The sequence below is a fragment of the Patiria miniata genome, unplaced genomic scaffold (genome assembly GCF_015706575.1).
Source record: "Patiria miniata isolate m_02_andy unplaced genomic scaffold, ASM1570657v1 HiC_scaffold_2, whole genome shotgun sequence".
NCBI classification, from domain to species: domain Eukaryota; kingdom Metazoa; phylum Echinodermata; class Asteroidea; order Valvatida; family Asterinidae; genus Patiria; species Patiria miniata.
Window position 1 is genome coordinate 18,586,083 of NW_024037058.1, and position 15,712 is coordinate 18,601,794.

A 15,712-nucleotide genomic window follows, 5' to 3' on the forward strand; every position below is an offset into this window, starting at 1 on the left:
ATATCCACTACTGTCCTCCATGGGAAAAACAGACCCATGGTGTGACAGCGTATACCTGGCCTTCTGCGCGCTGCATGCGCGCGGCGTGTTCCGCGTTCGACGGTACGCGCGCGCTACGCTCTGTTGAGTGGTTGACAACTGTGACTTTCTATGCTCTTGATCAAGCGGGAACCTGCGAAAATGCCCGGATTGACTGCAATAACAATGTTATTGCAGTCAACTTTTTATGAAAGCATACAATATGCTGATTTATTTTACCGCCAGAAGCCTGATATAAATAATAATATGCAATATCCCAGTGGGTTCAGATTTGCAAGATTGCTATCAATCTACTCACGGGTCACAGTATCCCGCTCTGTAGCATTTTGTGCAGTGTTTGAGGGAGTGGTCTGATTCTCTATCCTTCCTGCAGTAGGAGCAGCGAGACACTGGGGCTGGCATCATCATGCGCTATGGAGAAATATAAACAGAAAAGTTAGCATTGACAAATTGGAGAGTATTAAACCTTCCACTTCCTTGGGACTGCAATGCAGGCAAAAAAAATGCCGTTTCAATGTCCGTGTGGTCCAAACTCCCAAATTCATGTCTTGTCATTCAAAAGCAAGTTTTAGATGTGTACTCATCACGGAAAGTTTTTATTAGCTTCAGATGGTGCTTTGATTTAAAAATCTAGTCCTTTCCCCTCATGGTTTATTAATAATTCATAAATACCTGAGACAATTCACCCATTCCTATTGGTCGAGAGCCTGTCACATGGGTGGTTTTAAACGGTTGATAAAACACTGACTGGTTTTATACACTTTTTTCTGGCGTCACATGAATTTGGATAAAATCCAGTCCAATACCCTTTCATTGGCCGAACGTTCACAATCTTCACTTTATAGGCATGTGCAATACTACCAATGACTCCGTATTTCATAGAGTCCTAAATTTACACTACACCGGCACCGCTGCGTTCTGCGCCACATCATGCAGTATGCGGCACGTGCACGCCAATCTCTATATAAGGAGATTTTCAGTACTACTCGCGAGAGGCAGGTACCATAAACATAGCAAGACGGGTGTTTCACAAAACATGAAGTAAAATTGTTGAACAAAATCATGGGAAATCTATATATTTTTTTTAACTTTTTCTGACTTTTTGACCAAAATGTGTTTATGAATGGGAATAAATCTGTACTTGGCCAATATTAAACAAATCCCTTTAAAGCCAGCTTGGGCCTTGTCGCCTCCAAGCCCGTTTCATATGTACTTGTTTAAAACCGGCCAAACACATATTTATTCCCATATGAAAAGACCTGAAATTTACAATGGGGACCTGTTTGGGGTTTAACCCTAATCCTCCAGGGTATTCCGTCTAGAAACCCAGCCAAACTAAGATGCAACACTTGTCCAACTGAGAAACCAGCCCAACGTAACAAGAAGCAAGAGGTCCAGATTCCCAACGCCAAACTGCCTCAGAGTCTGTGGTCACCAACTGCAGCAGGATGCAACTGTGGCATTGTTCGATAGGACTAGCTCCCATCCTCTCAGAAATGGCCGGTATGCACCCGTGTTAATGTGGCATTATTCAATTGTACTAGCTCCCATTGTCCCGTTAGGCACTGGTGTTAATATTCCAATGCGACAAGCTCCCACAGACTTCTAAGACCTGTTGCGCTGTGTTGCATCTGGCAGGGTTGGGGTTTAATATGTTTCCATATATTCTGGTGTAGGTGACAAAACGCATACCTGCATGACAGTGACTTCATGTACCTCTTCGCCTGATACCTCCTTGGACAAAACCTCACACCTGTACAAGATGTAGGACAAAGAAAAAGAGAACTGGGTTTAAGTGCTTGAAGTTTGTGAGGGTCAGGAGTTCAAATCCAGGTGCTGGACAGGTGTTGTGTCCTTAGGCAATTCACTTTATCCCTACTTGTCTCTCTTGGCCATAGGCGTCGAGATGGTTACCGAGAATAGCCCAAGTTCACGGAGCTACTTAGGTCGTGTCTGAGTTACTTGACTACGGCTAGAAATAACACACGCGTGCCTATGGAAGCGGCTGCAGCCACTTCACATAGACCTGTGTGCTACATCCAGCCGTAGCCCAGTAATTCGGACACAGTCTTGTACGCAGAATATTCTGCTTAGCAAATTAACGCACTAAGCAAAAATCAGCTGGGAACCAGTCACAGCCAATGTAATGTGTGGCATTTTAGCTGGTAACCTGTTTTTGCTGAGCATATATTTTCAGAGCTTAGCAGATTTCTGTGCTTAGCCGCTCTGTGAAATTGACATAATTATTGTTGAAAAGCATACTTGGTTTAAAGATAGTAATGGGACTAAACTCCCTGTGAAATTATTCTTTCTGGCAAGCTGTCATTTTGAAGAAAACAATGAAAAAAGGCCATGTCCACGATGTGTCTTAAAACGCATCATTGGAAATTTCCGTTAGTAATTCGTTTTTAATTCGGCAAAGCACACGCAAGCGTTTACACGACGCACACACTCGCGGTTGCTATAATTTGTTGGGTCAGTGCACGACATCGCGTAGCTGCAATCGGCTAAGTGAGAACGTGTCTGTGATCAGGCCCAATTCAAAAACAGGACTCATTAACTATTGATTTGAATTGAGATCCTAGAGTATTGTTTTCTTGGAATATACAGCATTCACTGAGCTGAAACTTCATTAGGTTAGTTGTTCAGCACGCTTCTTTAGATTTTGAGCACTTTTGTTGCTTCAAACGAACATGATGTACAAATAACAAATGATGGACGCTACCTTTAAGTGAGGAACTTACACAAATATGATATCATTGTTGGACACACTGCTGAGACTGCTAGCCTTGTTGAATATCTTCTGAACCCTGTTGCTATACATCTCAAATACCCGTAACTGCAAGGGGGAAAATCCATACAACTATGCTTTAAAAAACAATGGTTTCAGAATTAGATACAAGTTTTCAATGACTGTGTTGTTTGGGTTTTATCAAAACCTTTCGCCGCTCGCGTTTACTCTCAAATACAATGTAAACCTCAATATATTTTGAGCACGCATGTTCGCCGACTTCGCGTCATTATAATAAGACATCCAAGTGCTGTGAATTATTCAGTACGAACATTAACATAACAAAGGCGCAGGTTTCGTGACTACCTCATTAACTTGACCACTGATGGATGAGTAGCTCCGCGAAGTTCGCGAACTGCTCTGCTCTTATCGCCAGACAGATATTCGCGAACATTCGCGAACAGTTCGCGAAGTCTTTATTGAAGCCTGCCCTTATATACATGTGCGTTGTCACACGATTTATTAAAAGAATGCATTTTGGACAAAACGGTGAAAAAGTGTTCTAACAATAATTTAACATTTTATTCCTGAATTCACAAAAATTCAGTAGTGTGTAGTTCAAAATGTGAACACTCTTTTAACTTGCACAAAATTATGAGACAAACCATCAACCCTTTTGTGTTCACAATTCACAGGGTAGAGCTAACACATTCATAGCGTTTTACTAATTCTAATCCCTCAAAAAAAAGTTCATGTATTGAATTAAGAAAAAAAAAACTTTGTCTTTCCAAACACAGGAGGAATTAACCCATGAAATACTTGTAGTATAACCTTCGGCGTTATTATGGCATTATCCAAGCACAGATCAACCACCGTAATACAGTTTGCAGTGCACTTATAACATAACGGCCTGGAATGCACCCAAATTAGGCTACAAAACGCGTTTTAGACAAAATTATATTAAATAGAAAGAGCATTTAAAAGTAGAATATAAACGTCCACACAACCATCCTATAAAAACTAGGCGTTTGTGTGTTATTCTTGCGAGAGCCATGCAAGAACAAATTTAGGAGGTCACAGTTTTGTCTCCAAAAAATCAAGCTGTTGGGTGCTAGTTGTGAATCCAGCAATACAGTGATTCGCACTCTGCGGACGTCTAAGAAACAACTTTGTGTATTTGTAATGTGTGTATTATGTACCACGCACAAAGTGTATGCTGCATTGAAATAGGTATGGGTATGCCACAAAATGTCCATCGCGTCCGTTGTAAATGACTGGGTTTTTCCATCTCGGGAACGGTAAGACATTATGTTTGTTTCCTTTCAAACTGAACATTGTAATATAAGTAAACAATCCAAAACATGAAATTTTCGGGGATTTCAGGCCGTTATGCCCCTTTAACTATTTGCTGTCCTTCAAATTTAGGTTCTATAATGGTCAGATGACTGCAAACAGATGTTGGCGAGGCTGGCTAGACCCACTTTGAGGATTTGATTGCACAACCGTGTGGTTGTTGTCAGAGGGCTGATGTTTGGCTAAGATTTTCAGGGTGAATAATAATTCAACTCACCATTTTTATTTGGCTATGTTTGAATGACGAACTGGTGAAATATGAAATCTGTTGACCAACAAATGTCGGAGTAATTTGAAAAGTAAGCAAAACAGAGTTCACTTTGCAGTATGCTCCCTGTGCGGAGGTTAACAAACCAAAATCTTCTTAAGATCCGTTCTATTTTACACTGCTGTATCGCATAATATACTTACATTGATAGCCTGGACTCCGGTCTTCTCTGCCATGACTGACTTGAGTTCCTCCACAGTGGCATCTGTAGACAGGGCCACCACATACTGCAAGAGATTATGTTGACAGGCTACATTTAGCTATCATGTTACTGATTGACATGTTCCAATAGGCAAATTTACATGATTTCAATATCAGTTGTTATATCGATTGGGTGCATTGTGCGTGGGTTGCTGTGGTCCAATGGTTACGGTGTTCGACTCGTGTGCCATGGTACATCGGTTCGAATCCTGACCATGGGAACATGGTGCTTGCGCTCCTGAGCAAGGCGCTTTACCACTATTGCTTCGTCCTTCGGATGGGATGTGAAGCCGTAGGTCCCGTGTGTTGTGTAATGCACGTTAAAGAACCCAGTAACACTTATCGCTAAGAGAAGGGGTTTGCCCCGGTGTTTCTGGCAGTGGCTGCTTAATGCGCCGCAGCACCTTGTAAACCATTATAAAGGTGCTACATAATGGTTCTCACATTTCTCATGTACTTCATTTACCTGTCTCTAATAATATACATAATTTCCAGCGCCTTGAGTACCTAATTGTTGGTAGATACGTACGCTATATAAGACTTCGGTATTATTCAAATTAGGTTTTGCCCTTCACCGACGTTTTTAAACACTGTATACTCAGTGTGTTACCTCCCGAGTGAAAGTTGGAAAAAAAAAGGTGCTATAATATTATTATTCGGTATTATTATTATTATTAAAAGGGTTGAGACACTTGCACTGGAGCGACCTTCCTGGAGGAGCTTACTGTGCGAAGGGAGAGAACACTTTGAACAAGCATGACAACAAGAGGAAAAGCGCAAACGGGCCCCGAAAAAGGAGTGAGAAAGAACCCAGCTCCAAAGATGTCCAGCTACCCCAGGACTTTCCTGCCATGTATGCGGCCGAATATGTGGCTCAAGGATCAGACTTCCCACCCACTCTAGAGTCCACAGGGACCCAAATTGAAGCCTGCTTGGTAGACGATTATACTCATTCGCGAGTGATTGCCAATGACGACAAGGGTTGAAAAGGGTGAAAAAAAATTCAGGATTTTTTCAACAATACAGTTTTTTGACAAAAAGCAACCATTCCAAACAAATATACAAATGTGTATCTTTCGAAACATAAAATTAAATAACCTGACAATGACACTCTGACTGATACTTTATTTCATGTTGCAATCAAATATAAGACTTGCTTTAAGCCGAAATCTCATTAAAAAAAACGTAAGCTTTCCGGACAACTGCAATTATCTTTCCACTCTTACCTTGACTGGTTTCCGGTAGTAGTCCTTGGAAAAGAAGAAGACAGGAAGAACTCTCTTCTTCTTGGGGAGGGGGACTGACAGGTGCATGAAGGGGTCAAAGGTTATAGACACCTGCCATAGAATGAAGAAATCAAACCAAATCAAAATCACAGTCTCTAGCATATTGACTAGGCCTGTGTGGAGGAATCAGGTACCCAAGACACGATTTTGGTATTATTATTTTTTCCTGAACTTGCAAATTCAAGCCAACAATTCTTTGAAAATATCAACTGTCCTTGAGTAGACTAGCTAATTCCTGGTTTGAATTATTTTGCTCATTTTCTCAGCCATTGGATCCAGATTTTCCGTCTCCGGGGAATTTTGCGAAAGGCTGGCAAAATTTGACAAGTGCCCAGTTGAAAAAAATGGTAAACGTTGTGTGGTTTAATAATATCCCTCACCCCTAGAAGTTCCCCAGGACTACCCTGCTCAATCCAACACAGTCCCACACAACCCAACTTGCCTAGTTGTTGGGTACCTGAAAATGTAAAATGACTGGCACACTCAATCCAACAGAATCCAACTAGTGCCTTATTTTTCTGTTTGCTGCTGGATCCAACAGAGTCCAACTTGGCGTTATTTACCAGTACCCAACAGAATCCAACTCTGAATGTTTTCACTTGCCTGCTGAATCCAACAGATTGCAACAGGAATAGATACAAGGTTGATAATGCTCAATCCAACAGGACCCAACCGAAATGTAAAATAGTTGCATCCTGTTGGATTGAGCAGGGTTAGGAATTTTATTACTGTTTTTTTCTTTTAGATATCCTACAGCTAGGAAAAGTTTTTGGACAGGCTGCACAGTACAGCAAAACCGCATTATGTGATCAGTTTTTACTGTATTTCTCAACCAACTCGGGAGGTATGCAGATACCTGCCTGTGGCGAGTTATATTTTGTATCTAGTTCTCAACCAAAAGCTACCTACAAATGCACAGCATACCGATAATGGCATGGGTACAAATAGAGTTGAGCAGAGGCAATTGCAGTCAAATGCCTTGCTCAGGGACACAAGTAGTGAGAACACATGAGTCAAAGGTCACCCAATATGCTACTTCCATACAGCTTGGCAACCTGCCAAGTATATTTTTGATTACCTTTCCGCACTCTGGACAGACCAACTTGGACTTGTACTGTCCCTGGAAGAGATCAACGATGTAAGAGTCGTTGCGCTTCTTGTGGGCCTGCCAGGCAGTCTCTGCCACTTCCTGTAGGAAAAGGTCACAGTGTCAAAGGTCCGAGGCCCAGTTTCGATGAAATATGCAAATAATACACTGTAAAAATACAACAGATGTAGTCAAGTCTGCAAAAATTAACAGTCATGCAGAATCAAATTAACCCTAACCCTCCCAAATCCTTTTTGCAAATTGGAGGAATTTGCAGGATTGAGGTTACATGGCAAAAGTGCGTTGCTGATTTCGGAGGACGCACTGTGTCAAGGTCTTGGGCCGGACCTTGTGTTGTTTATGTTGCGCCTAGCTTAAATTTAGTCCTTGATTATACTTGAAATCCTCCGCACTGCTCCAGGATGTCACTGCCTCTGCCTCAGCCTATTGACAGTCATAGCCGGAGGATTTTGCAGGATTCAGGCAGTGGTCACCTCTCCATGGACCATATTCAAGAAATAATGGAGGAATTTGCAGGATTGAGGGTAAATGCTATTTTTCCATGAGGCCAATTGGAGGATTTGGCAGGATTAAGGCTACATCCTAGCAAAAAGGCCTTGGGTGTTTTAAAGCTACAGTCCATCATTTGCAGCTATCCAAAAAGTAACTGACTTAATTAGTGTTGAAAAGCATACTTGGTTTAAAGATAATAATGAGACTAGACTCCCTGTTAAATTATTCTTTCTGGCAAGCTGCCCTGTTAAATTATTCTTTCTGGCAAGCTGTCATTTTGAAGAAAACAATGAAAGAAGGCCTTTCCAATGATGCGTCTAAAGATGCATCGTTGTAAATTTCCGTTAGTAGTTAATTTTAATTCAACCTTTTTGAATGTCTTTTATAACTTTTAAAGTAATTTAAATGCTCCCTTTTCAAAGTAAGATAAATTGACCGCAACACATTCTGTACAATGTTATGTATTTCTTTAAATAGACAATCTTCCTTTGTCAGATTTGTATGCACAATGTTTTAAACTTTTCTAATATTAGTATTTAATGTCATATTTTTTTTTTTAAATGTACTTTTTTATGTAAATCACGTGCAATTCAGCTGTGGCTGCTATTCGTGATTTGTTAATAAACCATGTTGAATTGAATTGAATTGAATTGAATTGAATTAAATTAATTCGGCAAAGCGTGCGCAAGCATTGGCACGACACACACGCGCGCGCGGTTGCTATAATTCGTCGGCTCAGTGCACAACATCCTATAGCTGCAACCGGCTGGATGAGAACGTGTCCCGGACGCTGATTTCGGGCGCAATTCCAAACATGAGTGACTCTGCAACTTTTGATTTGATATCAAGATCCTAGAATATTGTTTTCTCGAAATATACAGCACTCACTGAGCTAAATCTTCATCGGGTTAGTTTTTCAGCACCCTTCTTTAGATTTTCAGCACTTTTGTTGCTTCAAACAAACACAATGCACAAATTACAAATGATGTAGTGTATCTTTAAGTGAAATATATTCAAATGAACTCTGCCACAGGGCTTTGTTCTGCCACTGTTCATTCTTTGTTCTTTGAACCAACATGTGATTTGACTTGTGAGAATTGAAAAACAAATCAGAAAAGTTTAAGAGCTTAAAGGGAATATACAACATTTGCAAGCATCAAAAAACAAAACTACCAAATTATTATGAAATACCTCACTGAGCTGTTAGTGAATGACAGTCTAAAGTATCCTGTAAAATCATGGCACCTGGTGTGCTGTCATTTTCAAGAAAAGTGGTATTTTTGTATCAATTTCCAACACAGGTCAGCCGATCATCGTTGGAAAAAACTGGCTTTTAAAAAAATCTGCCCCCATTTACCATATTTAGTTAGTCTGAATTTTGTTTGCAATTGGTTATACATCTATGAACGGGTACAAGCCTTCTAGACTGGTTCCCTGACCTATTACAATTCCAAATGTCTATAAATCGCTCCATTTCAATTGAAATGGAGTCAGGGAACCAGACTACAAAAACATGATTGTTTTTCTTGGTTTTCCAGTATCTATGAACACAAAACTTCAAACAAGTCAGAGTAACAATATTTGCTATAAATACTAATCCCCAAATCCATCCATTTCTGAAATTTACAACAAAAGCAAAATAAAACCATAGAGAACTAGGGTGGTTTGGGGCAGTTTGAGGAGTAAATGGCAGGGCGGTTGCGGATGCTTTGAGGGATAATGGGTTTAAATATGACACAAACTTGATTCTTTTATCTGGTTCTATACACTGACCTCATCTGCTTTGCCGTCTGAATCCTGAGCCTCGATGTAAGGCTTGTTCTTGACCCTGTTCAAATCCTGAAAAGAAGGAAAAAACCCAGAATTGTACGTTACGCCATGATTCTAATATATTATCAAAATTTTCTGTCAACCAGATATAAATATCACTAGCATATGGGTCGTTCTATAAAGTAAGGGTCCAAAGTGTGACTTTTTCCTGTCCCCGTTACCTTGGTACTCTGTAATTTGCCATTCAAGTATAATTAAGAATGACTTCAAATTTTTGTTTTAATTGTTGGGGTAGGTAGTTCGATATGCATAATTACTCTTGGAGGACGACTGCATTAAAAAGTGCATCTACAAAGTAAAAAAAATCATAGATATTACAGCCATCCAATATTATTATTGACAGCCATCCAATATTATTGGCAACTGTGCGCCTATATCTTGTTATGTGCTATGTGCGCATGCGACAGTACCGCGTGCTACGCTCTGTTGACTGGTTGACGACTGTGAGTTTCTATGCTCTTAACTGAGCGGGAACCAGCGAAATGTGTTAAAACGCCCGGATGCAGACAAAATAAAAAATATTATTGTCATTTTCCGGGTACTTTTACTGACATAATATTGCGGTCATCCGGGTACTTTGTACGAAAGCATACGAAAGGCTGATTTAATTTTATCACTGGAAGCCTGATATAAATAATTGTCTGTATTTTTTAAATTCAAATGCTAATCCAGAATTCATATTAATGTACAAAAATCTGAATATCTGGAAGAAACAAATAATACAATTAAGAACAAGTTCCAAACTTCACAACGGTAATAAACAGTCTTTACCTCATGAAGACCATCCAGCAGAAATGCCATGAATTCCTGTGCGTCATGCTGTGCAAAGCCCATAAACTGACTGGCTTTACTCGCAACCGTGTTCTGTCAAGAAGAACATATTTACTTAAATCACTTAAAACGAGCAATGCTCAACATCCTTGTTTTCAGAAAAACACAACATTCTAGAGATGGAGGTGCAGGGAGATGCTCTTGGAAGTCAATGCTCAGTTCAGCAAGCGACTGATGATCTTTGCTATAATGACTCCAATTTGCTCTTTTCACGCTCCGCCATTGGGCATGCAGAGCCTCGATCTGGCAACTTAAGACACAATAAAAATAGCTGGTTCAGTGATCTGAACCCCGACACGGGAATCACTGAACCGCCTATAGTCATTGTGTAAAATTGCCAGATCGAGGCTGTGCATGCCCATGGCGGAAGTGTGAAAAGAGCGAATAGACCTTTCGTTTGTAAACATTGGACGTCATTTTGTATTAAACTGTGGATGACAACAGATGTTGTCCAAAATTGCATAGTAATGCCCCCATTATGTAAGAAAGAGGTATTTTTTTTTATTAAGCCTTTGGTAGCGTTTGGTGGTTAACTGTATTTTTAACAATCCAATGGTATGTTTTCAAACATTAACAAGTATTCTTTGTTTTTTGCAACGTTGGCCTTCCATAGTTTTCCAACCCATGGTTGGCAAAAAGTACCACGCAGGGCTTGCCAAAGAGAGATCTATAGGAGGTAAAAAAAGGTTACATTAAAAAAATAGTTGGACGTTGTGATGTGGTACATAAGCCTACAACTTGTATTTGATTTTTTTATTGAAGTATTGGTTATTTGTTGGAATGTTTTTGGTTGATTAATTGATAACCACTCGGTAAAAATGAAGGCTTCCTTTCAGAAGGTGCAAGAACATGCGTCAAAAAACCTCAAAAACACACAGACTCCAAGGATGTGGCGTTTACACGTTTAAACGAAAAAAAAATATAAATCTGTTTAAAAGTTTTCCAAAACCTTTCAAAGAAAACCTGGATTATAAAAAAGGGACCTACGTTCACGCAATCTTCCTTTGAGTTGAACATACATAGCACAAATAATTAACAATGTAGGGTCATTCCATGTCAAATCACCCAATGGGTTACACCCCACCCCCTTCAAATTTGCTCATATTTAGTATGTGGGGTAATTTAGGCTGAAAAGCTGAAATTTTAAGTTTTAGCGCCATCGGACAAACGGTTTTTGTGCTACTGCCCCCCATTATTTAGCAATTTTGGTCAAAATGGGCGTGGCTGCCAATTTTCAAATGACCATATTTCCATAACCTGTGGGCCAAATTTGTTAATCTTGGTTTCTTTGGAAAGGTAACGTCATAAGGAATCCAAATTTACCATTACTGTTCATGTTAGAGTAATTTGAAGTATGATGACCTTTTGACCTTTACTTTGAATACATATTCAAACCTATTTAAATTTAAATTTACAAAACCTTAGAAGCACAGCAGTACTTCAGTACTTGATTACATTCGGGGTACACATAGCTAAGGTTTTACTTTTTCAATGACTGCCTGCTATTTATTATGTCACTCATTGTTGACTTATCATGTCAATCACACCGGTCTGCAGACATAATGGGCAGGCATCAGCTTTTGTGAAAGCGTAATCCTTTAAAGGTTTAAACGATTCTTAAAATATTTGCTAAACATTTACAAAATTAAACGCAAAGTCACATCCTTAACAAACTCTTTCAAGACAAGTACATGAAGGCAAACACAAAGACATAACTACTTGGTAAATATCCACTCCGTTCACAAGTACCCCCTCACCGGCACAGAAAGTACAGTTGGGGGTGACCGAACACCGCCATCTTGCCTGACTGCAATATTTTGCCGCGAAGTGCAGCCACTGCGTGCACATAGTACAAATCCCCTGGTGTACGTGCGTCACACACAAGGAACGGTGCGCGCGTGACAACCAGCGAAATGTATGTGTCCCGCCCATGGGACGTCGTTGCTAGGTAAAAGGGCGCCTTCTTTTGTTAGCGCACGGAGCCCATACTGTAAAGACTATCGCTCTGAACGGGTAAGTTAACGAGTGGTTATTGAAGTATCAATTATATACCAATTAATGCAAAAAGAAAATGTAATCAGCTGTTTGATTAACCCTTACTCTCTGAGGGTAGTTTACTGCATGTCAGTTGGTTATGCCAATGCCCTCCAGCTGCAGTTTATTGGCAGATAGTTTGTCTTAACAGTGAAGGCTCCAATTGGCAGGAGTTGGAGGCCCTGGAGGGTGCCTGATACTGACCAGCTGGGGGCACTCACTTTGTTATCAGAGGACTCTCATTGTTCTCTGTGGCATGTATTGGAGTGCCTGTCCAGTTACCCTTGAAATGACATGGCAGATATTGGAGGGCCATGCAAAAAACATAGGAGATTTTCTTGAGGCACATATTGGCATGCGTTGGAGGGTCTAGTAGGGTAAGGGTTAAATGAAACTTCAACCAAAAAAGGGAACGATTAATCAACTGAACAAAAACCAATGGTACACTTGTAGGTGCAAAACCCAAGCAATGCAAAGCACCCAAGACAAAGCTGAACATAACCAAGAATGCTTCATTATTTTGTGAACATCTATAAACACTGACCTTGAGTTTTGACGGAGCACAGGACCTGAATTTACCCGACCAGAGCGACCTCATAAGAACAGCAAACGTCAGGATCAGGGTGCCCCCGGTGCCTAGCGGGTTACTGTAGTTAATCTCACTCTTCATGTTAGAATCTGGTGACAATAAAGTCAATATATCTGTGATATTATCAAATCCTCACCACTTTGACTGTCAATAATGAGGAGCTAGCTAAAGGGGTTAAATTCTCCTGTTCTCGAACTGTGCCACAATCTACTCAAGAAAATTCTACAAATTTTGCTTCTTTTCCCCCAATATCAGCTTTTTCAACCTGTTCAATATAAAATGCTATAAGTGTTCAACTTTTTTCCTTCTGATATTGAGGTTCGAAAATCCCTACTGTCTAGGCCACTCTGTGTCCAAAGCTTCTTCTTGAACAAGAATCTGGTGATGGTGTGCCTACTAAACATTTACATTACTTATTTATCCTTAAACCCTCAGGGTATTCTGGTGGTACCCTGCCCGACGCAACAACAACACGCAACACTTGTCACAGTGAAAAGCCTGCCAAGTCCAACCTCGTCCCCAGTGCTTACTTTATTTCCAACCGCGTTTCCAATAGTAAACCCTAGATAGGAAACTTTCTTCCTGTATCCTGATTGGATACCGCAATTGGCTAGTAATGGATTTTTATCGTGTACTTGGTGCTATTATTCACAACGTGCAGTACGTGTTTTCGCGATCATTCGTCCAAGCCTTCTCGAAAATACTAATTTCCTTTCCAATTTGCTCATATACATATGAAATATGATACTGCATGTTGTCTCGATAAGATCGTAACAGTTTGATTTCAAAAATCGTGTTTTCGTAACTCACGCCGTGCTCGCGCTGCTACGAATTGACTCTGTTTTTACCCCAGACACCGCATACAAAAACAAACGCTAATGTGTAATGCATATCCAGGCACCAGACTGTTCCTCATTTGCATACGTGTTAAAAAATCTTGCACATACAAATGATCCAATACCAGGGTGAGAGAGCAGGTAGTGGTAGGCGCGTACTGCTCGACACCCTGGGGACGAGGTTGTGCCAAGTCTAACAAGATACAACAGGCCTAAACTGCCTCAGACTCTGTGTAGGCCAACTGCTACAGGATACAGCTTTGACAATGTTTGAATATAATTGCACTAGCTCCCAATATCTCAGCATTGGTAGTTCATGCACTTGTGTTGACGGCCTAACGCATCAATTTCCCACAGACCTTTGCACAGGTTGCAGGATTTAGGAAAAACAAAAACCTTGATTGGTATTTACCGAGCATGTAGTCCCTGAGTTCTCGCGTGTTGGCCAGGACCTGCAGTACGCTGTTCATGAAGCACGTGTTGCCTAGATTGTCTAACCCTGTGAAGCCTGGATTGTAGTAGAGCTCTGCCTTGGTTGCTGATTGACTGGTACCCGGCAGGTGAGACTGCGGGGGCACTGTGCAGGTTGGCTTCGTAACGAGGGGCTAAGGAACCAACCAAAAACCAGGGAAATATGAAAAGAAAATAACTCTATTATGTAATAGCAATTTCCCAAATTTAGAAGTGGACTGGACATGTTTAGAAATAATCGCTCCAGCTTACTTGTAAATTTAGCAAAAAAGTCGCACATGCAGGGCATTCGCAAAAAAATAGTAACAAAAATAACCAAAAAACACACCAAAAAAATGAAAAAAAAAAAAAATTTCAATTGGAAATCCCACAAAGTTTTGCTTTGGCTGCATTTAGACCTTCCAAACAAAACTACGTTCTTGATGTGCAAGAAACTACATTCAACGAAAAGAAAACTAAAACCTCAATTTCCTAAGTTAAAATTCAAACAAGCTAGCGGTATCTATTTTACATCTTTGATTTGGCGAAGTCTGTACCTGTCAGAAATCAAAGATGGTCAAAATATCTGGTATAAAAATACCATGCAACCATCTGGTGTCAATTGTGAGTTTCGAAATCAAATAAGTTCAGCCAATTCCAAATATCAAGGCCCATTTTACCAATTTAGCAATGTGCCTCTTGTATGTCAAAAGGTTTTGTTAAAGAGCACCCTCTAGGGGTGAGTTCAATTCAATTCAATATAACATTTATTTATATCCAACCATGAAAAAATGCAGTTCATACAGCATGTACAATAAAGGAAAATAAATATAAATTGTGTCTTGGAAAAACAAATAAGTAAAATTGTAAATGACAAAGCAATTAATTCAAGCCATAATAAGCCTAAGCTTGTCAATGGCAGGTGCTAAAAGTATACTTAGACCACTATAAAGCAATAAATGAAACACAAAAACATTCATTAGTAGAACAATTGAAAACACATAATACTCAGCCAATAACAATGCAGTTTAACAGGTAATAAACAGTTCCCATCTACGTGTGTCCCTGCATCTCTATTTATACCTGTGACCTGTTATCCGCCCCCGCATCCACCGACTTGGCCCCGCCCACCGCTCCTCTCAGCATATCCTTTTCGGAGCCCATATCTTTGGCCATCTCCTCGGTATCTTGGTTCTTGGCGGCTGATAGCGGCATCCATTTGCTTGAACCGCTGCTGTGGACCGTTGAATTGGCTGCTTCAGAAAACACAAAAGTGACCACAGATGACGTGAATTAAGTCTTCATAGACAATTGAACCCTTACAGAACTCAACCTATCAAACCCCAACGGCATGTTTTGTTGGAATCTGTCAGGATGGGTACAGTACCCCTAAACTGACAGTCTTTTACATTGGGTTGGCACACCTCCAGAATCAAAGTCAGAAATATGTGTGTGCAGTTTCCCATATGGTGTTGGAATTTGCCAGGATGGGTATGGTTCCTAGTAAATCATGCTAGTTAGGGTTAATGCACCTAACCAGTTTCCCCATGTGGTTTTTTTGAGGTGGTGTAATAAAATGCAGTATCCTCTCTGAGTGATCCCAGTTTGCTGTCTCCCAGGTTTGCAGCATTGCTAATGTTGCTAGCATTGTGCCTTTGAGCATA

The 15,712-nt window shown here is 40.4% G+C and overlaps 1 protein-coding gene across 1 annotated transcript in view; it reads right to left on the reverse strand.

Moving 5' to 3' along the window:
* Positions 1–15,712, reverse strand: part of LOC119726765 (ubiquitin carboxyl-terminal hydrolase 19-like) — a 45,645-nt gene that overhangs the window by 18,926 nt on the left and 11,007 nt on the right. The window contains exons 11-21 of the mRNA XM_038198608.1: positions 15,132–15,304; positions 14,011–14,203; positions 12,718–12,851; positions 10,080–10,172; positions 9,252–9,317; positions 6,957–7,067; positions 5,819–5,929; positions 4,535–4,618; positions 2,784–2,878; positions 1,732–1,792; positions 338–450 (exon numbers count right to left, since the gene is read on the reverse strand). Of these exons, the coding sequence (XP_038054536.1) occupies positions 338–450; positions 1,732–1,792; positions 2,784–2,878; positions 4,535–4,618; positions 5,819–5,929; positions 6,957–7,067; positions 9,252–9,317; positions 10,080–10,172; positions 12,718–12,851; positions 14,011–14,203; positions 15,132–15,304 (1,234 nt within the window). The remainder of the gene's footprint in view (positions 1–337; positions 451–1,731; positions 1,793–2,783; positions 2,879–4,534; positions 4,619–5,818; positions 5,930–6,956; positions 7,068–9,251; positions 9,318–10,079; positions 10,173–12,717; positions 12,852–14,010; positions 14,204–15,131; positions 15,305–15,712) is intronic.